This window comes from Pseudorca crassidens, chromosome 6 (assembly GCF_039906515.1).
Source record: "Pseudorca crassidens isolate mPseCra1 chromosome 6, mPseCra1.hap1, whole genome shotgun sequence".
NCBI classification, from domain to species: Eukaryota; Metazoa; Chordata; class Mammalia; order Artiodactyla; family Delphinidae; genus Pseudorca; species Pseudorca crassidens.
This window is the reverse complement of record NC_090301.1, coordinates 134,073,985-134,100,057: the sequence shown is the minus strand read 5'-3', so window position 1 is coordinate 134,100,057 and position 26,073 is coordinate 134,073,985. Positions and strand designations below refer to the sequence as shown.

At 38.4% G+C, this 26,073-nt stretch overlaps 1 protein-coding gene across 4 annotated transcripts in view; it reads left to right on the top strand.

Annotated features, from left to right (window-relative positions):
• EPB41L5 (erythrocyte membrane protein band 4.1 like 5) overlaps nt 1–26,073 on the top strand; it is a 146,036-nt gene that overhangs the window by 32,894 nt on the left and 87,069 nt on the right. For 2 of the 4 annotated variants that reach the window (XM_067742357.1, XM_067742356.1), the window contains exons 4-14: nt 5,931–5,973; nt 6,945–7,023; nt 7,980–8,024; nt 8,187–8,239; nt 11,359–11,479; nt 11,598–11,685; nt 12,474–12,562; nt 15,158–15,227; nt 19,883–20,052; nt 21,685–21,791; nt 22,879–22,897. In XM_067742357.1, coding sequence (XP_067598458.1) covers nt 5,931–5,973; nt 6,945–7,023; nt 7,980–8,024; nt 8,187–8,239; nt 11,359–11,479; nt 11,598–11,685; nt 12,474–12,562; nt 15,158–15,227; nt 19,883–20,052; nt 21,685–21,791; nt 22,879–22,897 — 884 coding nt within the window. Of the gene's footprint in view, nt 1–5,930; nt 5,974–6,944; nt 7,024–7,979; nt 8,025–8,186; nt 8,240–11,358; nt 11,480–11,597; nt 11,686–12,473; nt 12,563–15,157; nt 15,228–19,882; nt 20,053–21,684; nt 21,809–22,878; nt 22,898–26,073 lie in introns of all 4 variants that reach the window. The other 2 variants (XM_067742355.1, XM_067742358.1) reach the window with 2 other exon arrangements.

The window sequence follows — 26,073 nt, the reverse complement described above, 5'->3', positions numbered from 1 at the left end:
TGTTCAGCAGCCTATTAAAAGTATAAATAATACATTATGATCAGGTGGAGTTTATTCTCAGAAATGCATGGATGATTCAATATCAGTCATTATAATTCATCAGATGTTGTATTGTATATCGTGGGATCGTCTCCTGCCTTTGCTGTTAAGAGGATGATACTTTCTTGCTTAGTTGGTGCTAGGTTTTGACCACGTGACTTGCTCTTGGCAGTAGAATATAAGTCTGATGTGTGCCACTTCTGAGCAGGCTACCTAACCCTTCATTTATGCTGTTAACTGCTTCATCATACACTTAAGTGAAACTACATTCAGAAAAGATTGACACTCAAATCTCTACCACAGAAGAAAGTAAGAGAAGTAACTTGATTACTTGAAGTTTATGGCATTTAGTTTAGACAACACTGAGTGCAGATGGAAATGGAGATGTTGAATCCAAAGCTGAGAGGTAGACAACATTTTAGTCGTCTGGTGGAACACTGGGGAAATACTATGCAAGTGCACAGCTGGAGACAGCAAGAGTGGACCCTCCGTGGCGGGTCCTAGATCCCTGAGCCAGGGGAAGGGTCAGGCCTTGTTCCTGGCACGGCGGGTGTGATGTGGTGAGCTGTGTTTGCCTCATCTGAGGTTGGGCAGATAATACTCCACTCTCGACTTCCTTTCGTGTGGGTTCAGTGACCTTTGGAGCCTCTTCCTGGCCCCAGAACCCCTTGAATAAACCTCATGGACTTTGGCCTGTACAGAATTGACCTCCCTTCTCCCTGCGTAGATCTAGCCTAGTTTTGGAAGCTGCGCCTGTCTCCAGGGTGATGGTAGGTGTTCGGCAGACAGGTGGCCCAGCAGGCGACACCTGTGAGAACAGACCTGGTAGTTGCTCAAGGGCTTTGCTCAACTTCTGTACAGATTTTTGGTGATTAAAGTACAACAGACAAACAACTTTACATTAATAGAGAAACAAACGACAGAAGCATTCCTACTACAGACAGGCAGGAGACAGAGATGCCCCTTATTACCACTGCTATTAAATTTCATAACAGAAGTAACAGCAAATGCAGTTATAGGAGTTATAAACGTTGGAAAGAAGGAGGTGAAATGATCACTGTTGGCAGCTGATTTGGATTTTTGGATTGTTACTGAGAACTTAACACAAACAATAGGGTCGATAAAGTAGTGGGGAGTGAAAAATATATAGAAATAACCTATATGTTAAATATACATATGTATGTATTCTATATTGTGACACGCACACAGGCACATATATTTGCACATGTATTTTTTTTTCAATAAAGTGTATTTCCAAAATAGATTATGTGCTGTATTTCCAGAGAGTGAATGTATAAGCTACCTAACTCATCTACATTTCCATTTTAAATTTGACTTTAAGAGTCCTAAGAAGGCATACTAATAACACACAGAAAGATACAGTGGAAAATATATTTTAATGGCCCATCTAAGGCTTCATTTGGAATGTCTTATAACACAGACTTTTAACGCCAAGAAAGTAATCAGCCAGGTAGAATTTATAATGGAACCTAGAGTAAATTGAAGTGTTTTCAGTTAGATTGATCTTCTGTTTTCATGGCATTCATTGATTTTTAACATTTGTTAATTGTTTAAAGTGTTAAAATTTGCTTTAAAATAATCCTTTAATGCAGAGCATGAGCCTCTACTCCTCACAGGAGAAATATTTTTTGCAGAGGCAGTTGTTTGGAAAGATGGTTAACATTTGTCTGCCATAAGCTCTTTGCTCTTTGAGCAGAAGCAGTGGAGTCATGTGGGCATTAGAAGTCAGAAATCATTCATTTGAAGAGCTGTTTACAGACTGGCTATAGGGCCCGGATAAGGGTGTGTGTTTATTCGTGTTTTGGAAGCTCCCTAGGTGATTCTTTGTTTAGTTTAGGAATACCTGTTGTTATGTTTGTGATTATTATGTATATTTTAAGACACACAAGTAAGTAATTGTTCTTTCATGCCTAGCTCAATAGGATGGAAAGAAATGTAGCTTCCCATATCCTTTGAATTCTAATTTTATCAACCAAACTTCAGGAAATTAGAAGGGAGTTTGTTTCCTTTTTAATGTCCATGAGGAAAGAGAGCCATATTAGTTCCACACTGTGCATCCAGGAGTCTATGTCTGCATGCTCTCACTTTTATCTTCTGCTGTAATTTAAACTCAACTCCTAAAGATTCAAGGAAAATACTATCAGTGCCTGTCTCTGAGCTCTGAATTTTCCAGTCCCTGGGCTTGGAATGTGGAGGAGATGAAAGAAAACAGACTAGAGGATATGCAAACATGAACTCAGACCTTTCCCAGAACGTCACCAGGAATTCCCCCAGCTCCTAAATTTTACTTTAAACTGTGCTTGATGCTTTATCTGAGTTTTGGGTTGTCTTAAGGGAGTGCGGAGTGTAGAAGCTATTACATGCAGGTAGAAAAGAGACTAAAATGCCTGCTTGGAAGAAAACTCTGATCCTTTGTCTCACCAGGATGATTGTATGTTTAATGTGCTTCTTAGAGAATTAGGGCACAAAGTAGAGATTAAAGGTCCATTTATGAGACTGGCCCTAAATGTTCTTAAACTGGAAGAAATTTGTTACAACTGTCTAAGAAAGACTAAGTTGTTATTGAAATAGTATTGGTCTGTCTTATATTAATGTTTCCTTCTCAATATCCCTTAAATTCATTCTGTCAAAATTTATATTTAGCCTGTTGATTTTCAGCCCATTATTAATTTCTTTACTCTTTACCAACACACACAATTTTTTTCTTTTCTTTGTTTGAAGAAGCTCTGGAAGGAATCAGAAACCAGTAAATATCTTGGTGGGTGGGGAGTGGTGCATATGATGATAGAAGTTGGTATTGCAGGGGTTGGAGGGACTGTTGACCATATACCTTTTAATATTACCAAAAAATTAAGCCACATGAATATATTACTCATATGAAATATTAAAATAAGGGGGTCCGTGATTATTGTTTTAAGTAAGAGTGTGCTTGTTGTAGACTAAGTTGAAAATACAGGAAAACACAAAGAAAAATGATCACCAGCAGTCTCAGCCACCTAGCTGTACCATCTCTTACTGCTTTGTAATAGATTGCCTCAGTCCAAAAGAAAAGGCATTTTTAAAAATTAATTAATTAATTTTTGGCTTTGTTGGGTCTTCATTGCTGTGCGCGGGCTTTCTCTAGTTGCGAGCGGGGGCTACTCTTCGGTGTGGTGCGCGGGCTTCTCATTGTGATGGCTTCTCTTGTTGCGGAGCAGGGCTCTAGGCGCCTGGGCTCAGTAGTTGTAGCACGTGGGCTCAGTAGTTGTGGCACATGGGCTTAGTTGCTCCATGGCATGTGGGATCTTCCCAGGCCAGGGCTTGAACCCGTGTCCCCTGCATTGGCAGGCGGATTCTTAACCATTGCGCCACCAGGGAAGCCCAGAAGGCATGCTTATATGTACAGTGGACCCATGACCAGTGTGGGGTTAGGGGTGCAGTTGAAAATCAGCGTATAACTTCTATAGTTGGCCTTCTATATCTGAGGTTCTGCATCTGTGAATTCAACCAACTGAGGATTGTGTGGTGCTGTAGTGCATGTTTTAGTGAAAAAAATCCACGTATCAGTGGACCTGCAAAGTTCAGCCCCTTTGTTCAAGGATCAAAATGTACAAATTTGTACATTTTGAAAAAACAATTTATAATATGTTGTAATTTGCCTTTAACAATTTTAATGGGACTTCCCTGGTGGTGCAGTGGTTAAGAATCCACCTGCACGTGAAGGGGACACAGTTTTGAGGCTTGGTCCGGGAAGATCCCACATGCCACGGAGCAACTAAGCTGACGAGCCACAACTACTGAGCACGCGCACCACAACTACTGAAGCCCGTGCACCTAGAGCCCATGCTCCGCAACAAGAGAAGCCACTGCAATGAGAAGCCCTCGCACCGCAATGAAGAGTAGCCCCCGCTCGCCACAACTACAGAAAGCCTGTGCGCAACAACGAAGACCCAATGCAGCCAAAAAATTTAAAAAATAAGAAAGAAAAACCCCAAAAAACAAAAAAACAATTTTAACAGTATACTATAAATAATTTTCCGATTCTTAACTACTTTTACTTTCATTTTTCATTGTTGCACAGTTCTATCATGTTGAAATACTTTATTTAACCAGTTCACTATTGCTGGATATACAGATTTCTTTCTTTTCTCTGATATAATTCCTTGTGGGTTAAATCATCCATAATGGTTTCTAGATGCAGAACTGCGGAGTCAAAGGCACACAGTTATTTTAAAGGCATAGTCAGATTGCCTCTCAGAAGGTGTGTGCTCATTTGTGTTCATTATGGTGAATGAGGGTCTCCCTAACTGTGGCTGCATGAGATGCCTGGGTGACCAGCATTCACTTCCGAATTCACTGCAGTATAATAGATGAAGCCTGAAGATAGGGCAACTCCCAGATCCATGGTTGTGGGGAGAAAACAATCTAGGGCATATAAGCAAAATTTATCTCATACCCAGTGTGTGATTGGCATTAGGCTGTAGTAGGTATTTTGCACAACTAAGTCTGGGGTTTTTGTATAGTAGATTCCTGGGCTTGGCAGTGATGGGTGAACCTGTCACTGTCCTAGTTGAACTCTTTCCAGCTGATAGATTGAATTATGTTCTGCCTAGTGGCTGGCCAAACATTGTATTAATGGAAAGATGTGTAAAACTGAACAGTTGCCAGATTAAAATATGCTTAAAAGTAGATGTCCGACTGCATTTATTGAAAGATGAGAGATGGCTGACTGAGTAGCCTGCACACTTGGAATCCAGAGGAGATAACTGCACTGTATTTAATTGCCTTTGGAAATGCTTACTGACCATCTTGTGTCCACACGCAGAGGTACTTTGCTGGCACACTGGTAGTTCTGTGAATTTCACTTTTGGATCTTGGCAGAGAATGGAGAGAAGAGGCTAGGCAAATAATTGGCAAGAAAAGCAAATGGTTACAAGTCTGTTAACAATGCAGCCTTGTTTACCCACACTTTGCCTGTCGGGGTTTCTGAGACTGGATTCCTTAGCTCTGTGAGCTGTAGCACAAGAGCACTCCTTTGGCTTAGGGTGCTTGGAATTGTAAGCATGCTGAAGAGAACACAGTCATGTGTATCTTAGTGCGATGAGTGCGTCCTGTCCCTGTTAGGACTTGGTGTAAAGGGATTAATAGTGAGAAGTCAGCTGGGAGTGGTTTATCAGTGTAAGTCTCTGGAATCGGTTCTTAGGTCTGTTTGTGTTTTGGGCATTTCAGAGTGAAGAGGTTACAGAAGTCAGAAAAGGCTGTTACTGTTGAAACCAGAAGTCTGCTAATCACAATGTTACCTTTTTTTATTTGTAAAGCAGAGGAGCAAAGACTGCTTATTTAATAGATAGGGCCTTAGTTATGAGAGAGGTCTAATTTTATTGTGTAAGCTCTTTCAGAGACTACTACTCTGAGTAGTACCTATTTTGTAAAACATAAGTGACATTGTTATTTCACCTAATTTGTGGTTATGATCTGTTAATAAATCTCACATTTTTATTACAAGAATGAACCAAGTACTAGAATATGAGGATACTTCTAATTTTATCAGTTTTGAAAGAGTCATCTTTTGGGGAACAGTGAGAAAAACTGAGGGCAAAATTTAGAATATCATCCTTGTTACTGAGAGAGCAGAGGAGATGGTTTAAGAAGTCATATATCTGGTTTTAGGGTTTGTTGTTGTTGTTGTTTATATGTGTCATAAGCTTGCTGTGGATTCTGGCCAGATTAACACTCCCCTGCTCTCCAGTTTTCAGTCTCACATTTGTTTTTCTCTTGTGAAATATTTCTGTATCGTTATCAGCAAAAGCATGATGAAAATTAACTTTTCGTAATTAAAATGTTAAGATCTCTCATCTGCTTAAGAGCTAACTTTTTGTTTTTGTTTTCAGCATTGGTTGGATGGTACAAAAAGCATCAAAAAGCAAGTAAAAAGTAAGTGTTGAAAAAATTGTGAAAAAAATTGGAAATCGAATTACATATAATTGTATGTTAGAAACTGATTTCTCGTAGTAGGGACATAAGAAATCATGTTTCCAATGAGTTTCTTAGCATCTCCACTTTCTAAAAATAATTTCAATCCAATATACTGACCCACCCTGTAAATTATATAGGGTTGATGGTAATCTAGATTCAAGTGCCTTACAGTTTGTTTCCAGGAGAAAGGCTTGCAGTTTGGAAATGAGATGTGAGTTCCCATGAGATGCTTAACTTTTCTTTAGTAATTACTTATATTGGAATTTTTCTGTTTGGTGTCTGCCCTGCTCTAGAAAATATTTTGAGAATTTAAGGCTGTAACTTTTTTTTTAATTAAGAATAATGAAAAGAAGTCATTCACATAAAATGTCAGTATTGTTCCTAGCGATAGTCAGGAGACAGTACCAGTGTCCAGTCCATAATCCATCATGTTTTCTGTAGTAACAGAGATTTTTAGGGCACCTCAACTCTTTTTACAAAGTAATGGGACTTCTGAGAATGTCGAGGTTGGTGAAGTGGATTGGAAAGGATGTGGGCGGACTTGCCACGCGCAGTTAATAACAGGCGTCCCTCCTTGCTCTTGAGAAACGGAGCTCGGCAGGTTTTTAGGGCTGTCAGAGTGCATAGTCAAGACTTTTTCATTCAGCGTATTTGGCCCTGAGCTATTAGACTTAATCTGGAGCTGTCTGTTCCTGGGAGGACAGATATGATGTGACACTGCTACATGATGGCTGGTATACTTAAAACGTCTGTTGATTGTGTTAGGCTTCATTGAGCCCACAGTGGAACCTGAATCATTGCCACAATAATCTGTTACCTTCTGTCCACTTCAGTAGATTTTTGACAGATTTACTGACTGAAAATTCTTACTTATTTAAATAACCATATTGAAAAAGTTACACTCCCTTTTTTTTTTCTTTTGATGGCAGTTGGTTCACCCTATTGTCTGCATCTTCGAGTTAAGTTTTACTCCTCAGAACCAAATAATCTTCGTGAAGAACGAACCCGGTAAGCCCAATGTCTGGAGCTGTGTGCAAGCGTAAAGTTTTGGTCAGGCTGGCTAAAGATGTCGGGAGGTTGCCTTTACAGTTCCTTCCAGTGTACAGACAGCTAGTGAAATGGATACTTTGCCCCTGGTAACAAGATACCAGACAAGATAATTTCATTTGGGGCAGTATTTTTTTAAGTGTAGAATGTTTTCCTTTATTTACCAGTTTTCAAAACAAACAGTTGGTTCTCTAGCATCAAGCAAACGTAACCAGTGAGTTCTGTTTTTAAGTATCGTTATCAACTCATGAATTTTAAATAGGACTGATGTGCTTCAGTACATTATCATATTGTGTCTATTGATGTTCAAAATGATCTATTTTCGGCCACTGAGAGTTGTTTCAAGTTGGCTCCTGACTTTCTCTATTGAAATGCCATTGTTTATTGAAAAATGTTGAATCCTGATTTTGCTTGAATAGTTTTCAGTAACTTTAAGTTACAAACATTTATTTTTATTTTGTCTTGCCTCAGTATTTATTCATGGACTCTGTATTGCATATCTATGACCATGCACACATACTGTTTTTATTAAGGAAAAAATTGAATTGCTGAGTCCCTTTCGAAGGCGTTCCTCTTGAACACTCTGCTAGTGGACAAGATTAGAGCTCTTACCCATGCGTACATTGCCGTATCGTTTTACGTATGAGGTGGCTGTGTCGTCACAGTGAAGGTGAAGCAGATCACAGAGCTCATTCGCAGTAATTTGCGAAACCTTTTCTTTTGAGGGGCTACCCTGTACTCTGGCCCATCCTCCTGACACTGAGTGCCCCTTGTTTCATATTCTTTTTTCCTTTACAGACTTTATTGTGGGTAAAGTTTTGTAATTAAGAATGTTTCTTCTCAGATTAGAAGAGCAGGATTATTTTTCGTGGTAGATTGATCTGTTTAGTTAAATTTGTGCCTTTTATTTTTCTTAGGTACTTATTTGTTCTTCAATTAAAACAAGATATTCTCAGTGGAAAGTGAGTATTAGTTTAAGGTAAACCACATTTTCTTGAGTAGTTGGAAAATAAGTTCTTAGTTAATTATGAAAAAGAAATGGTCAAAGTATGTCTTATTTCCATTTATCGTAAAACAAAGGTCATGACACTGGCGTGTTTAACACATTTGTGTTCTGCTCTCAGGTTGGAGTGTCCTTTTGATACAGCGGTTCAGTTGGCAGCTTATAACTTGCAGGGTAAGCAGTTTTTTATGTTGCCTGTTAAGAGCGAAGCATAATTCTTCTTTGTGTGCATTTGAGGAATTTCAAGAAATTCAAAGTGGTGTGTGAGAAAAGAACAACCACGGTTTGTGTAAACGTGTATCAGGACCCAGCTCTGCCTTTCCCTCCTTTTAGATACTGCCTTCTTTTTCTTCCCTTTGTCTTTACTTGCTCCCTTTCCATCTAATAGTGTTTCAAACAGAAATTGCAGTCTACTTGATAATTCAATATCTGTTTTAGTTGGATCCTCAGCTAATTTTTTTCCTTCAAAAAGAATGCAGGGATATATGAGCAAATTGTTGCTGTACCACCTGGTTTGCTTTCTTTAGTCTTATCCTTAAAAATAAATCCATGAAAGAAATACTTAGCATGTATTTAAAAGTTCCTGATGGTTATTTTAAGAATTTTTTAAAAAGCGTTTTCCAGTCAGTGAGATTAATGAAAAACTTACCCTTTTGTACCTTGTTACACTGATCAAATATTTGTTGAACTTAGGTATTCTCTTCTGAAAAATTGATGTTTTGGGAAAATAATAATCTTCAGTCCTTGTTCACAAAAGGGAAAGAAATATCCTGACTGGAGTATCCGTATATACTAGAATAAAAGCAATATTTAATGATTATTAAGACATTAATAATTTTATGCTTTTTTGGGGTGATTCCATATTATCCCCAGTCTCTCTAAGATCAGCAGTATTTATTTTCCATTGTGTGGATAATAATGAGACTAAATTTTCATGTTTTATGGTAAACCTATTATTTTGCTTATTTTGTACTTCTCCTATTTTAGAAAGCATATTTTTCTGTCGATAGAGGGATTGGTGACTGAAGGAAATTTCTGTACTTCAAAAATTTGCCGCTAGTGTAAATTGTAGTCTGTCTACAAACTAAAACTCGTTTTCTCATCTGCTGGAAAGTCAAATAGATAGTAGTTTGGAAGTGTTGTGCCTCTAGCACTGTAATGATCACGCTGTATAATTGCGTGCATCTTTTCTTGAAAGCACATTTTTTGTTTTATTAATTGCTGTGTGAGGTTGTTAATTCTGAAACTCTCAGGTCTACAGAAAAGCTGTCACTTTCAGCATCTGTGTTCCACCACTTACTGCTTCTTATATTCTGTGTCTCATAAGTTTTGTGACTGCCAAAGTATACACTTCTTGAAAATATGATTTTTATACATTTTTTGTCTATTTAACAAAACGCTCATTCAAAGTAATGCTCACTAAGTACTCATGGTCTGATTCATGCATGTGGCTGTGTAATATTATCTCTTAGCCCTACCTATCATATTTTTTCCCTGAATAAAATCTTTCCTACTTCTCTCTTGCATCCATGGCACCTTTTTTTGTTTGACAAGAAAGTAGGATGTATTGGTGGGCACACATAAGGAGGGACGGCGCCAAGGCTGTCGCGAGGGCAGGGCCCGCTGCGTGTCCAGGGGCCACGGTTAGGGGTGTACTCGACCCCACAGCCATCCGGCGTGAGCTGGGTCTCTGCCACCGTGCTTTCAAATTCATCCGCGTTAAACTGCGTCAGTCCCCACATCTTGGAGATGAGGAGGATCTGTGGTGGCCAGGGAACTTGAACTTGGCCCTGTGAAGGGCCTCGATCACATGCTACTTGTTCTGCAGCTTGGTGCGGGTGACATTGTGACTTGGCCAGTGTGGACCCTGGCCACTGTGCCCTGGGCTTTCCAGAGGCCCCTTGCATACCTGTCTGGAGCCCATCAGCTCCAGCACAGGACAGCATCCTGTTGGTGCGGATGACGTGGGAAGGGTGGGGCTGCACGCAAATGTGAACAGCATCTTTGCCCTGGCGTTTCACCTGGTCCTCGTTGGCACAGACACGGGCAGCCTCCAGGGCTTCGGAGCAGAGCTGCTCATCCTCATCCGACGCCATGTGGCCGCACGGTGGGTGTGGCACTGCTACTGTTGTGATTCCTCCAAACTTCAGACTACGTCTTAGGCATCCCGTTGTCCCGTGTCTAGTAGCTTACCAAGTCCTACTAACTATTAAGGTCCTGAAGAGTGATTCAGCTGGAGTGTTACTCCCATCTTCGTAAAATGAGCTCCTTGCTTCGCATTTATGATTTTCTGTTTCATCAGAATAATCTTTATCACTTTTCTCACACTCTCAAGTTCAGTTTTTCTTTACCATTTTAGTATATATCCTGAACAACATTACGTAGCAGATTTGGTTTGGGGCTTCTTAAAGAACTTGTGATCCAGACAGAAGAGCATTTTCTTCAGCAGTGAAGTAGGAGTGAGAATATTTTCCAAGGTTGTTGTGAAGTTCAATGACAGTACATCTGTAATATGTCTAGTGTGTAAATTAGATGCTCAGGAAGCAACAAGTTATTACCATTTTTATGATCAAAGTAGTTCTCATGTACTTTTTCTTTCCACAGCCAAATTTTTTATCAAAATGGAAATATTTTAATTAGAGTAAAATATTTTTTAAAGGAAATATTTCTAAAGAATAGAATATTAGAATCATTGTTTCCGCTCCTTCCCCAAGCCCAGTTCAGAGATAACCACAGATGGGCACATAAATGTCTGTTCATTGCCCAGTTCTTTTCCTGCTGCCTTCACAAGGTATTTTTTAGTAACTTTTTTTTTGTTATTTCTTTGGGATTAATAATTTAAAATTCCAGGAAGGACGGTGATTATTTCTTACAGTGATATTTGATGTCATGTTCTGTGCATATTAGCTTGTTAACAGATGCCAGCTAATTGTTTTTTAAGGATTGCTAATATTTTTGTTTATTCAATATACGATCAAAAGGTATTTCTCTATGGAAGTCTAAAAGAGGTTTTCAAAAGCTAAACATTATAACATATGAATAAATTAAGAGAAAGACATTTAATTGAAAATACACTACCAACCGCAAGTGCTTGATTTGTGTGTACAGACAGATAAGTCTTAAGTCAAAGCTAGATTTATTTTGGGGAATGGTCTGGGTGTTATGAATGCCTTGTAGTTTAAGAAAGAATCTAATCTTCTTAGCAGTTTTTATTAATAAAATGGGTCTTGAAGAAGGATTCAGCAGGAAGTAAACTTATTAACAAAACATAACTGTGAAACTTACGTTTGTAGCTGAACTTGGTGACTACGACCTTGCCGAGCACAGTCCTGAACTTGTGTCTGAGTTCAGGTTTGTGCCCGCTCAGACGGAAGAGATGGAGCTGGCCGTTTTTGAGAAATGGAAGGAATGCAGGTACCGTCACATCACCGCAACAGTGATTTCCTATTTGTTTTCTTCTGTTTCTCTGCTTGGTATAGAATTCATTGTATATTCATAATCATCTTAAAATTTTTTGTTTTTTAAATTTCAGAGGTCAGACACCAGCACAAGCTGAAACCAATTATCTGAATAAAGCCAAGTGGCTAGAAATGTATGGGGTTGATATGCATGTGGTCAAGGTAAGCACTGTGTGGTGATACTTCTTAAAAGCGTTATTCCTTCAAGACTCAAGGTGATTATGGATTCTTTCAGTGTGAGGGGGAGTGTGGAGTTTGCAGGGGCTAACACCGGGTTCTTTGGATGAGTGGTTATGAAGATTGAGGGTAAATACTGAATGATGGGAGTCGCACACAGAAATTCCTTATAAGAGAGAGGAGAAACAGCCGAAATCTCCAAAAAGGTATGTCTTTGGTTTTAAGCTGTTGCTGTTGTGGGTTTTTTTTGTTTTTTAACCCACTTTTTATTCTTTCACTTCATATTCATTTCATCTTTTATCATGTAAGCTGAGTAGGCTCTGTAAAAATGAAAATAATTTAGAAAGTAAAGTTAAAAATTTGTAGCTTGAGAGGACTTTGGTAAGCTGTAGTCTAGTACAGCTTATGTAGTGATTTGTTATTTTTAGTTTAAGAAGCTAAATTTTCCCAGAAAGGCAGTCTTTTTCAAAATCTGTGATTTAAATAGTGACTAGAATTTGGGAAGACTCTGGAAAGCTTTCTTTGTCGTGGCAGTTAATCACTATGTATTTCCAATGAAGACATACCTTAAAACTATAGTGTCTATTAATATGCATGAAGTTTACTGAGAATGTGATTTTGGGTTCTTTAATTGTTGAAAACACCTTCATATTAATACTAGTCTGTATGTAATTAATATAATTCAATATGAAAAGAAAATTAAGCAGTTGTGTGAAAATGTGAAACCTGTTTTATTCAGATAAAGCTAACACATGTTGCTCCCCTAAAATTAGGCCAGAGATGGGAATGACTACAGTTTGGGACTGACCCCAACAGGAGTCCTTGTTTTTGAAGGAGAGACCAAAATTGGCTTATTTTTTTGGTAAGCAGAGTTAATGTCAAAGATTATTATTGTTGTTTTATTTTTTTAATGAATAGAAACACTTATATGAAGTTAGTACAGAAAGCAGAATTTGGAAATAGCTCTGGCAAGCTTGGAAGTGAACTGCAGCTATCTCCTGTCATCCTCCTGTTTGTCTTTAGTTTTCTCCCCCGAGGCAGTTTTTTAAAGTCTTCTAGTTGCATTTTCCATTAGTTTCAAGGTATGTCAAAATACATGCCTTAACATAGATAGCATCTAGTTCTGTGTATTAAGTGTTCACATGGCCACTCCCTCCGTCCCACAGTTATGTTGCTGTCTTGAGTGTGCTTTGTTTCACGGTCTTTTACTCCCCACCCACCCGCCCCTTTTGTGTGAAAGAGATAGTAATACTTTTACCCTCCTTTAGAGCTGTGCTTCTCTTCCTGGGTCCCAGCTTCTGTCATCCATACTTCTAACTTATATTTCATGTTACTTTTACATCAAGGGTAGATATTACTTGGATTTCATAACCATAATTAAGTTCTTCAGGTTTTGTCTGGTTGTTTCTAAAAGCTGAAAATCAGGAAATAGTGTTTATATTATTATGTGTTTGTCAGAACCAGTGTGGAGCTAAGTAGTAGCCTGGGTTATATACATGGGCTGAAGTTGGCTGTTGGGTATCAGTTGTTTACTTCTTCCTAGCATGCCAGGACCCTTAGCTCAGAGCCCGCCAGTGCCAAACTCAAATTCTTACACATTCAGTTGCTTTAAATACAGCCCAACAAGTGTAGTTTTAGCCATTCAGAGCACGCCTGGTTTTGCATATCTCACTGCAAACTGCACTTCACATCTGCTAGCCGTGGATAAGCAAATCCTGTAGCTGTAAGAGACCCCAGACCTCTCCTGCTCTTCGGAGCTCTGTGGCTCAGAGACCTGTCCCCCTGCCGCTGGATGCCAAGCCCTAGACGTGGAATTCCCCTGCCTCTCTGGTCTTCCTCCCTCCTGGGAGTTCCCTTACCCTCCTCCCCTCCCAGGTGGGAGCCCTGGGCCGCTTCCTCTGGAAGGTCTGCGGCCTGAAGGGACCCCTCAGCAGAGCCCCGTTGTTCAGTGCTGCTGTCTCCTGCTCCCGTCTTTTTCTTCATCAGCCCTGAAATCCTTGAACTCACAACTGGGATTATGTTTCCCTTGTTTTCCTGGAGCTCTTGGCTCTCATGCACCCCACACATCTCTTTAAATGACCTGCCTTTGTCTCCTTGAGTTTTTTCAAATCCTCCGGGGTTGCCTGAGCTGACTCTTTTCCAGTTGGAACTGTTGACTCTTCCAGGCTGCTCTCCAGGTTTTATCTTGGGACTTTGTTTTCCCATTTTCTCAGTTATGAATCTGTGTCGTCTTCCATATTTTCTTGTCTTTCCTTCTGTTTTTCTGATACATCCTTAAGTAATGCCTAAGAAAAGGGTGTACGACGTAAATGATTTGAATCCTTCGATGCCTTAAAATGGTTTATTCTTCTCTTATGCTTTCTTGATAACTCGGCTGAGAATGGAATTTTAGGGTGAAAATTATTTTCCCTCAGAAAGGTGAAGATAGTATTTCATTTTTTTTGTACCTCCTAGAGATTCCCTGGGACACTTGAGTGTAACACCTTTATACTTGTCCCTTGGTGAGAAAACTGTGCTATGTATTTCTCTAGTCCTTAAGTGTGAACTCTCTGAGCCTTCCAGCTTGCCCACTGGGCAGGTGGAGCATCCTTCATGGCCAGAGAACGCTCCAGGTAGAGAGAGAAGGAAAGCATCATTTGTACTACCTCATAAGAATCAATTGAATTAATACATGTAAAACACTTAGTAGAGTACCCGACACTTACTAGGCACTGTGTAAGTATTTGTTAAACTTAAATGCTAGATTCTCCCCTCCTGTTATACTTCTTTATTTACTTACTGTTTTAGTACAGCTCTTGTAAACAAGTTCTGTTTTACAATTCTATTTTAGATAAGTTATATTTAAAAATTAGTGAGAGTGAGAGTCATGTTGTTTTCACATTCACAGTTCATAGAAGTACAGAGATAAGTTCGGTAGGTTGCTTAGGATTTTTGTACAGGTGGGAGATGGAAAGTGGGCCATAGAGTGAAGTTTTAAAAATTTTTTATTTCTTAAATTATAGATGTCTTTAATCAAAATTGCTATAGAAAATAGAGTTGAAGATCAGTAAATTTTTTTTTATGCCTTTTAAAAAGCTTTATAGTTTTTCCTATATCCAGTTCCTGTGCTGCTACTGTGACATTAGGCTTGGAGAATCTCTTCCACCGTCGTTAGGGGCCTATGAATATATATGATATATAGATAGATCTTCATTTTCTTTTTTCTTAACATTTTTAATGTCTTACATATGTGCAGCAGAAATTTTGCCAAAGGTATTGCTTTTGAAAATTTTTTTTCTGTTACCTTAACTATTTTTTAGATTGGAGACTTTTTTGCTGGGCAGTGCAGGTTATGTTTACCCTCTTATCCAGCTTTCAATTCAGAAGTTAGATGATTAATATGCTTGAAGTAACAACAAAGTTTTTAAATTCAGAGAACATTTATTGAAATCCGGCTGTTACTCTCATATTGTTATAGGCCCAAGATAACCAGATTGGATTTTAAGAAGAATAAACTAACCTTGGTGGTTGTAGAAGATGATGATCAGGTAGGAATTATATTGTATTACACAGTTAACAGTGACTGTATTATGTGGTAACTTAAGGCTCTAAAAGGGGGAACACATGTTGTTTTATAGAGCCATAGAACAGAAACTTAGTGTAATTAATAACTTAATTAAGTAATTTCCTGCTTTAGGTCATACCATCCTAAAACTATAGATTTCTGTCTTTAAGGTTAAAGATTAAATAAAAGACTTCTCTTGTTCCTTTGTTGACAATATATCTCAAATATATAAAAATTTATATTTAAATGGCTTTAGTCCCTGATCAAAAAGATTAATCAAAAAGATCTACCTAATAAATTCTTTAATAAAGCCTTCTGTACTAAGGATTATCTTTTTTTCAGTTAAATCTAGTTCCTAATTGATAAACTCATAACAATACGAATGCATCTCAGATGAATTATGCTAAGTGTAAGAAGCCCGACTCAGGACTTCCCTTGTGACCCGGTGGTTAAGAATCCTCCCGCCGGGGCTTCCCTGGTGGCACAGTGGTTCAGAATCCACCTGCCAATGCAAGGGACACTGGTCCGGGAAGACCCCACATGCCGCGGAGCAGCTAAGCCCATGCGCCACAACTACTGAGCCTGTGCTCTAGAGCCTGCGAGCCACAACTACTGAGCCTGTGTGCCACAACTATTGAAGCCTGCCTGCCTAGAGCCGGTGCTCTGCCAATAAGAGAAGCCACTGCAATGAGAAGCCCGTGCACCACAAGGAAGAGTAGCCGCCGCTCGCTGCAACTAGAGAAAGTCCACACACAGCAACAAAGACCCAACGCAGCCAAAAATAAATAAATGAAATAAATTTATAATAAAAAATGAAGCCCAACTCAAGAGATTATGACTGTATGATTCCATTTATATGACAGTCTAGGAAAGGCAAACCTGTAGGAATGGAGAATAGCTCACTGATCCTTTGAGACTGGCGGTGTGAAGATGCTTCACTACAAAGGACCAGCACGGGGAATTTGGGGGGGTGAGAGAACTATTCTGTATCCTGATTTTGGTGGTGGTTGCATGATCCTCTGCATTTTCAAAACCCACAGAATTGTGAGTAAATTTTAAAAAAGTAATTTTACTGCATGCAAAGTAATAAATTTGAAATATACGTATAGATGGATACAAATAAAAGGAAATAGGGGAAATGTTAAAAAGATTTGTTTGCACAGTGAAGTGTGAGTAGTGCCCCTTAGCAGAAGCTAAAAAAAGAAGATCCTGAAAATTAGATGAAGCAGTTACAAGTTTTTTGAAAGTTTTAAGTTATATTACTGAGATGCACGCAAAGGATTGCCCTATCACACAGGTTGGAAGAAAATCAGAGACAATAAGAGAGCATTTTAAAAAGAAATCTCTTGATGGCACAGATGATCATTATGTTATCAACAAATGAGTTGAAAATGATTCAGAAGAGGCAGATTTCACATCTAAAAGCAATCTATTTTACAAATATTTTCCTTTTTATGTAAGCACAGATGCGATTAAATGATATTTGTATGTAAACCTAAAGAAACCGTTCAAGAAGAATAAAAAACAGTTCTGTGTGATAAGAAAATATGGTCATAATTTAATGGGTGATACCTGTTCTTACTGGGTCATAAAATACTTGTGCATCTCACAATTGATAGCATTTTAGATTTGATCTAATATGGTATTAGCTTCTTGGATATCTTTTTGAGGATACATATAAGCAAATGTGTATATCAATTCTTTTTTTTTAAATTTATTTATTTAGTTTATTTATTTTTGGCTGCATTGGGTCTTTGTTGCTGCGCGTGGGCTTTCTCTATTTGCGGTGAGCGGGGGCTACTCTTCATTGTGGTACTCGGGCTTCTCATTGCGGTGGCTTCTCTTGTTGCAGAGCACAGGCTCCAGGCACGCAGGCTCAGTAGTTGTGGCGCACGGGCTTAGTTGCTCCACAGCATGTGGGATCTTCCTGGACCAGGGCTCAAACCCATGTCCCCTGCATTGGCAGGTGGATTGTTAACAACTGCATCACCAGGGAAGTCCCCCTCAATTCTTTTTTATGCAGAGGTTGCCATACTTATATACAGGGTTCTCTACTTATCCTTTTTAAACTTTATGTTCTAACTTGGAATGTTTTCTACGTCAGTACCTAAAGTTGTTCTTCATTCTCATAAAAGCAAACTAAAATGCATAGTATTCTAGTGTATGGTGTACTCTAATTTATTTAATCAGTTCTCAGTTAATTGACATTCACTCTTTTATTCACTATATATAATTAATTTGTACACTGGCAGGTAACTGTAGGATAATTTCCTAGAAGGGGGTTTGTGGGGTTGAATGGTTATGTGCATTTGTCCTGGATATAGAGAGGTCCTACCAGCTTGCATAGTTTTTAGTGTACAGGCCTGTTTCCTGAGAAGGAGTTAAACACATTTGTATCTGAAAGGTAAAAAATGGAATTTCATTGTAGGTTTACATGTTATTTCTGTTATTATGAGTGATATTGAACATCTCTTCATACATTTGTGTTACTTGAGTTCCTTTTTTCTAAACTGTCTATTCCTTTGCCCATTTTTCTTTTGGGTTATTGGCTTTTTTCTTATAGGTCTTGCCCTTTGTCACAGACATTATAAATATTTTATCTAATAGTTGTTTTTCTTTCAACAGTGCTTATTGTGGGTTTTGTCATGCACTTTAAGAAATTTTAAATAGGTGAATTTATTAATCTTTCATGGCTTCTGGGTTTTGTGTCATAGAAAGTTTTTCCCTGTTTTGAGGTTATCTATTTTCTCATGTTTTTTTCTATGTGTAGTTTTTGTTGGTAAATTTCATTGAAGTATAACATTCATTCCGATAAGTGTAAAAATAAATGTACAGCTTGTGTTGAATTCTTATGTATACTTGTATGACCAGCACCAGGATGAGGAAACAGAATTGCAGCAGAATTAAATTTCTCCTGTGCTCCGCCCCACAGGTACAGTTCCCCAAGGGTAACCACTCTCCTGGCCTGCCTTTAAGACCAGAGATTAGTTTTTGCTTATATTTTGGACTTTATGTAAATGAAACCTGGCTGACTGTTCTCTTTGTGTCTTGCTTCTGTATTATTTCAGGGCTGTAGCTGTGAGCTTTCACCCCTGCTGCAGCAGGTGGTTATAGTTGGCGCATTCCTGCTGTTATATAGTATTCAGTTTTGTGAATACACTAGTATTATCCATCCTGCTGTTGATGGACATTTGAGTTGCTGTTAACTTTTGGCTAGTAAGAAGAGTGCTGCCCTGAGCCCTGGCATGTGCGTGTGTTTGGCTGTTGCGGAGGCCGCCACACTGTTTGCCAGCCTGTCTACACACTCAGCTGCACTCCCACCCTGAGTGTCTGAGAGTTCCGTTTATTCTTTGCCTTGTGTTTGGAGTTCTCATTCTCATTTTACCCATTCTGGTAGTAGAATCATTTTGTGGCTTTAGTTTGCATTCCTCTGACGACTGCTTCAGTTTAACACTTATTTATATATTTATTGGATGTTTGGATAGTCTTTCTAATGAAGTGCGTGTTTAAGCCTGTTGTTGATTTTTCTGTTGGGTCGTGTGCTGTTTGTCTCATTCAAGAAGTTCTGTTTGATACAGCTAAGGTCTGAGCCAGAGCTTCTCTCTTTCTTCCTCATTCTCGCAGGGTATCATTCTCATGTTTTCTAACCTGTTGTAAATATAACCACATCATGAAACGTGGTAGAATGTTTTATAAATCTACATATATATTATATATAATATACATATGTATTAGGGTGGGGTTTTTTTTTGCAGCTTGCTTATTTTGCCTAAACAGGTAGACCTAGTTCATTCACTTTAACCCATGTATAGTATTCTGCAGTATGAATAAACAATACTGCATTGGTTCATTCATCTTTTATTCATTTATCTCTCTGTATAGTTTGTAAATAATATCATTGTTTACTTTATTACATTTCTCATGTTTTGGACATTTAGGGTTTTCTGCCAGTTTTTACTATTATAACTGAGACTGTGAAGAAAATCTTTGGGTGTAAATTTTGGTGTTGAGAAAGTCTTTTCCCCTAGAGATACAGGATAGCTTAGTGGTTACAAAGGTAGGCTCTGGACCAATGGTTAGGTTCAAATTCTGGTTTCCTCTCTTAGTAGCTTTGTGACATTGGGCTTAATTTCTTGAGCCTCAGTTTTCTTATCTGTGAAATGGAGATAGTGATAGTATCTACTCATTGAAGCAATTCATGTGAAATTCTTAGAAGAGTCTATGAATGTTAACTAGTGTAATTAGATTCCTGTGAGTATGGTTACTATAATAAAGAATGTGGCCACTTTTAAGGCTGTTACGTATGTTGCCAGATCTTATATGAACCTTTAAATTATATTATACATTTATCCTGAAGTATGGCAGATAAAGACTCATTTTATGTCTCTCTGAGAAATGAGATCATGTAAGTAGAGAGAAAATAGGAATAATTTTATATTGGCTGAGAAAATGGGCAGCTTGATTTTAACTCTGCCGTTTTATGTAGTAGCTCTAAAGAGTGTCAGAGTCTCAGGGAGCAAACTAGATGCTTTATTATTTGATTCTTGCTCTTGCTGTGCTTGTATTCATAGCTGAATGCGAGGGGACAGGACCATTGGAGCTAATAATTACCTCTGTTAACATGCGTTTCTTTCTCAGGGCAAAGAACAGGAGCATACGTTTGTCTTCAGACTGGATCACCCCAAAGCGTGCAAACATTTATGGAAGTGTGCTGTGGAGCATCACGCCTTCTTCCGCCTCCGAGGCCCTGTCCAGAAGCATTCTCACCGATCGGGATTTATTCGATTAGGGTCGCGGTTTAGATACAGGTGAGTGTTTATAGCTGCTTGCTCTGCCTTTCATTATTTCATAGGGGCCAGAAAATTTAGCCCAGCTTCTCATTTTACAGATGTGGAAACCAGGGCACAGAGAGGTGAAGTGGTTTGCCAGTGTTTTCCATTGGCCAAAATAAAAGAAAAAGTGGTACATATTGTTATTGTTTGTAATTTCCTGAATAGACAGGAGAATATTGTAATGGTGTGATGGATTTCATATCCCTCCTGATGTTTTTGTTTCTTCCTTTATTCTTTTTTTTTAAGGAGTAATTAACAATTTTTCCAGTTAAAAAAGTTTTTTTTATTGAGGTATAGTTGATTTACAATATCATGTAAGTTTTCGGTGTACAGCATAGTGATTTATAATTTTTGAATGTTATATTCCATTTATAGTTATATAAAATGTTGGTTAAGCTTACTTATTTTATACATAATAGTTTGTACCTCTTAATCCTCTACCGCATTGTGCCCCTCCCCACTAGTAACCACTTTTTTGTTCTCTGTATGTGTGACTCTGTTTCTTTTTTGTTATATTCACTAGTTTATTTTATTGTTTAGATTCCACATATAAGCGATATCATACAGTACTTGTCATTCTCTGTCTGACTTACTTCACTTACATAATACCCACCAGGTCCATCCATGTTGCTGCAAATGGCATTATTTCATTCTTTTTTATGGCTGAGTAATATGCCATTGTGTGTGTGTGTGTGTGTGTGTGTGTGTGTGTATATATATATATATATATATACACACACACCACATCTTCTTTATCCATTCACCTGTTGATGGACATTGATGTTTGCTTTATGTATTAATCCCCAGTTTAAATCCACATAACAAGAGTTTTAAGGGGTCTCCATCCAACAGCTGGATACCATGTAGAAAAAGAGTATGATGCAGTACTGGGAAATTAATCTGGATGACATTTCTGGTCCTTATAAAGCTGACGTTCCATTGTTCTTACGACTCCTTGTTTGTTGGTCATAAGGTAGAAATGTTTTGGTTTACCTCAGAGTAGCTTATTGATGGTGAGTTTTCGGCATGTCACAAGAATCGTCAGTGTAATTTAAAGAAGGAATGGATAATATTAGTAATGTGGCATCTTCACTGTGTGTGGGGTTCATGCAAGAGAGCTTCTATTCTACTTACATTAAAAGTGGGGAGGTGTTTTCTTAGCAGAATTTAAATGGAAATGAAGGTGAGTAGGACAATAGTTCTAATATTTCTGGAAAAGTGATCTGAAAAGTATATCACAGTTAGAAAAAGTAACTGAAAATCTTGAGTTAATTGTACATCTTGCATTGAGGAGTGTGGATGGGAAAGAGAAGGGAGTTCCATAAAACGACAGATATTTCAAATTTATTTATTATGTTCTTAGGTGATGTGCATGATTAAGAAAAAACAATATAATTTGTGTTGCATCTTTCACACAAGCCTAAAGAGTGAAAGAATGGTGTGGTAAAGAGAGACGTCAGCACTGTTTTTCATAGGTCATTCAGGAAGGAAGTTCAGGATGGTTCTCTTGAGGAGAACCTCAGTGTAGACTTTCTCTCATTTTTGTGTATCTGACTACTGTAGGCCTCAAATTCTCTTATTCCTGTTAATATGCCTCATTTATTTTAGTGGGAAAACTGAGTATCAGACCACAAAAACCAATAAAGCAAGAAGATCAACATCCTTTGAAAGGAGGCCCAGCAAACGGTATTCTCGACGAACTCTGCAAATGCAAGGTGAAGTGCAGCCCTGTCTCAAAGGACTATTCTTCCTGGCAGTGCATCCTGTGCTGGTATTGTTGGCTGGAGAGGAGGCTGCCTTGGTCCTCTTAGTCTTTTCCAGACAACTAAAGTACTCTTCTTTACTGAATTTGGTTCTAGCATAATCAGTTTTTAAGAATACACGGGGGAAAACTGCCTATACTGTTGCTGAGATCAGACTTTATGCTAACCCCAGTTCTGACACTGTGCTGAGTTTGTGTTCAGTTTTTGTTCTTAACTATTTTAGTTCTTCTCTAGAGCAACATTTTCCCTCCGTTTTTGACTTCCAGATCTCATTCATAATAATCTGTTAAATCCCCGCAGATATATTTTAAAACATTTGTATATGATGAATAAATTTTTTATTTTGTATGTATTATAATAATATTAAAGGTTCTGTTAAGTACAGTTTTTATATTAATCATCAGTGTACATGGTACATAGACATTTCCAAATTCATAAATGTTACTTGCTGTTTGTTACTTTAATTATGTAATACAGAGAATGGTTTACTTTGACCAGTAAGCTGAAACTTGTATTTGGTTTCAAATCTGAGTTTGTATTAAAATACAGATTGAATTTTAAGTATGTCCAATGTCAGAGTCATCACCAGTTATCCAAAAACAACTTCCGTGACCTGATGTTGGCAGTATCAGTTTTTTAAAAAACTGATTTATAGCTATAATTTTTGATGTATCTATAAATTAAATAATATGTAGCTATAAATGAAACCATTTCAATTTGTTTAAAACCCTTAGTTACCTCCTAGACTCCACTGATGATTTTTCACTGTCAGCTCACTCTAACGGCTTGCAGATGGTTCTGTTGTTTTAAGCGTGTGCTCATTTTATTGCCTGCCTTAAAAATTGGAGATCATTGTCATTATTTACTTGAATGGCGTGAGCCACAGAACACTCTGTGAAGTGAAGATTTTAAAATCTGTAGTCGGGAAGCAGCTTACAAAGCCACGAGTCAAGATTTACTTTTGTGAACAGTAAAGGGGTTTACCATGTTGGAGGAATCTAACGGGATGTTTTCTGTTTTCTTCCGTCGGCAAGTACAGGAAGACCTGAAGAACTCAGGTGGGTAATGTCTTGCAACTTAGGAATTGAAAACCGAATGTTTTAGTGTTTCTGTAGTTGCATCGTTAATTGAACCAATGTCTGTTGAAGGTCTGTCACCGTGTTCACTTGCCCCTGAGCACGGTGGATCTAGCAGGGAGCAGATAAACACATCATAATGCTGGGTAAAATGGACAGAAAGAAAAATAAAGCAGCTTAAAGAAAAAGTGTGGGCTTGGTGGCTGTGCTACTCATAATGAGAATGACATATTGTACGTTTGTTATTGGCCTGTGACTGAGGATATGAAGATGAATAAACTGTAGCCCTTGCACACAGGAAGCTCAGAGAACAAAGGTTGATTTGTACACAAGCAGTTCATTTTATTCCTGGGAGAAATCCCACTTGGTCATGGTGTACAGTCTTTCTTTATATTACATGTTGCTGGATTTGGTTCACTAGGTTTGTTGTGGATTTGTGTGTCTGTATTCATCAAAGACACTGGTCTCTAGTTTTCTTGTACTGTCTTCATCTGGTTTTGGTGTCAGGGTAATTCTGGCCTCACAGAATGAGTTGGGAAATGTTTCTCTCTATTTTGGGGGAAGGTTTTGTAAAGAATTCTTTAAATGTATGGTAGAATTCACCATTAAAGCCATCTTGCCTGGACTTCATTTGTGGCAAGTTTTAAAATTTCCAGTTCAGTGTCTTGTTGTAGATCTATTCATATTTCATTTTCTATCTTGAGTCAGTTTGGGAGTTTGTGTCTCTCCAGAGTTTGTCCATTTTATCTAAGTTATCTAATTTGTGGCATACAGTTGTTCATATTATTCTCTTTTCCTCCTTATTTCTATAAGCTTTGTGGTGATGTCCCCTCATTCATTTCTGATTTTAGTAATTTGAGTTTCTTTTTCACTTGGTCAGTCTAGGTAAAGGTTTTTCAGTTTTGTTGGCCTTTTCAGAGAACTAGCTTTTGGTTTCATCAATTTTATCTGTTCCTCTATTTTCTATTTTATTAATTTTCTCTCTGGTATATTATTTCACTCCTTCTGCTTGCTTTAGGTTTAGTTTTCTTTTTCTAGTGTCGTTAGGTGGAAGATTGGTTTATTAGTATATGAGATCTGTATTCCTTTTTTGTGTGTGTGTGGTATGCGGGCCTCTCACTGCTGCGGCCCCTCCCTTTGCGGAGCACAGGCTCCGGAGGTGCAGGCTCAGCGGCCATGGCTCATGGGCCCAGCCGCTCCGCAGCATGTGGGATCTTCCCGGACCGGGGCACGAACCCGCGTCCCCTGCATCGGCAGGCGGACTCTCAACCACTGCGCCACCAGGGAAGCCCTGTATTCTTTTTTAATATAACATTTATAGCTATTAATTTCTCTCCAAGCACCACTTTAATCATATTTCATAAGTTTTGGTAGATTGTATTTTCATTTTTATTCATCCCAAATTATTTTCTAATTTCTCTTGTGATTTCTTCTTTGACCCGTTGGCTCCTTGGGAGTGTGTTGCTTAATTTCGACGTTTGTAGCTTAAATTTTCCCCTCTCCCCTTTTTTTTGTTTGTTGTAATTTATTCCATTGTGGTTAGAGAATGTACTTCACATGACTTTGATCCCTTTACAGTTATTGAGGCCTCTTTTATGTCCCAGCATGTAGTTCATCTTGGAAAGTGTTCCATGTGCAATTGAGAAGAATGTCTGTTCTGCTGTTGAGTGTCATGTCCTATGAATGTCTGTTAGGTCTGCTTGGTTTTTACTGTTGTTCACTTCTGTTTCATCACGGGTCTTGACTTAGTTCTCTCCATTATTTAGTGTGGACTATTGAAGTCTCCAATTATTGTTGTTCGGTTGTCTGTTTCTTCCTTCAATTCTTTGTGCTTCATGCATTTGGGGCTTTTTGTTAGGTGCATGTATTGTTTATAATTATTTTATCACAAAAAAATGTTCCTCTCATTCTCTAGTAACTTTTTTGTTTTGTTTTTTTAGATCAGATTTTTTAAAAGTTACTAGATTTTCTTAAATAAATGTTTCTCCACTTGATGTATGCCTTTTAATGATTTTTTTGAAGAATAATTTTCAGCAGCTACATGTTTGTTTTGCTGGGGAGAGGGTCTGCTGTTGTCCTGCAGTCACTGTTGTCCAAGTCCTCCTTCTGATGAATCAGTATTAATAGTGTATATCACAGTGTGGAGTTTCACGTAATGCTTCTCAACCACTGTTGTACCAGAGCCTCCTGGAATGCCTGGTAAACTGTGAGATTCAAGACATACTCACAAATCTAGTTTTTGTTAAAACAGTGTCTACACTCCTATATGGAGATGTGTCAGTATAACTAGAGCTTCTTCAAAAGGAGAAGTCGTTTGTTTTGGGTACTGAGTAGGGTGAGCCTCAGCTGGAGGTGTCCTATTCAGTTTTGGGTTTTTTTCCACTTAGAGAGCCATTAAAGCCAGGCTGTGATTAGTGACTTAATCACAAAATCACTCTGCTTTTTGAGTAAGGATTCCCCTGAAGTCCCTTTAGCGGTCAGGAAGCTGTTAAAAATAAATAAGTGGGTAGAGGAGAGAGGAAGTGTGAGGGATTCTGTCCATCGTGAATTTTTATTTTTATTTTATTTTTAAATTTACTTATTTATTTATTTATTTTTGGCTGCATTGGGTCTTCGTTGCTGCGTGCGGGCTTTCTCTAGTTGCGGCGAGTTGGGGCTACTGTTCATTGTGGTGCATGGGCTTCTCACTGCGGTGGCTTCTCTTGTTGCAGAGCGTGGGCTCTATGCGCTCGGGCTTCAGCAGTTGTGATGCGCAGGCTCAGTAGTCATGGCTCGCGGGCTCTAGAACGCAGGCTCAGTAGTTGTGGCGCACGGGCTTCTTTGCACCGCGGCATGTGGGATCTTCCTGGACCAGGGCTTGAACCCACATCCCCTGCATTGGCAGGTGGATTCTTCCTGTGTCACGGGGGAAGTTCCGTGAATTTTTAATTAGGTAAAAAACAAAATTTGCTGCCTTTTCTGGGCTATACACTATAATTTTTCTTGGAGTTAATTTTTAAACTGTGCTTTTAAGAAGAATGGTGGAGAAATGTTAGAGGGGTTCTGTATATTTTAAAGTATTTTATTTGTTTGTTTAATGAATTATGTCTTGTTTTCCTGAAAAGGAGGCTGGGACAGAATGTTAGAGCTTAAAGTGAAGAAGATTCCCTGATGAAGTT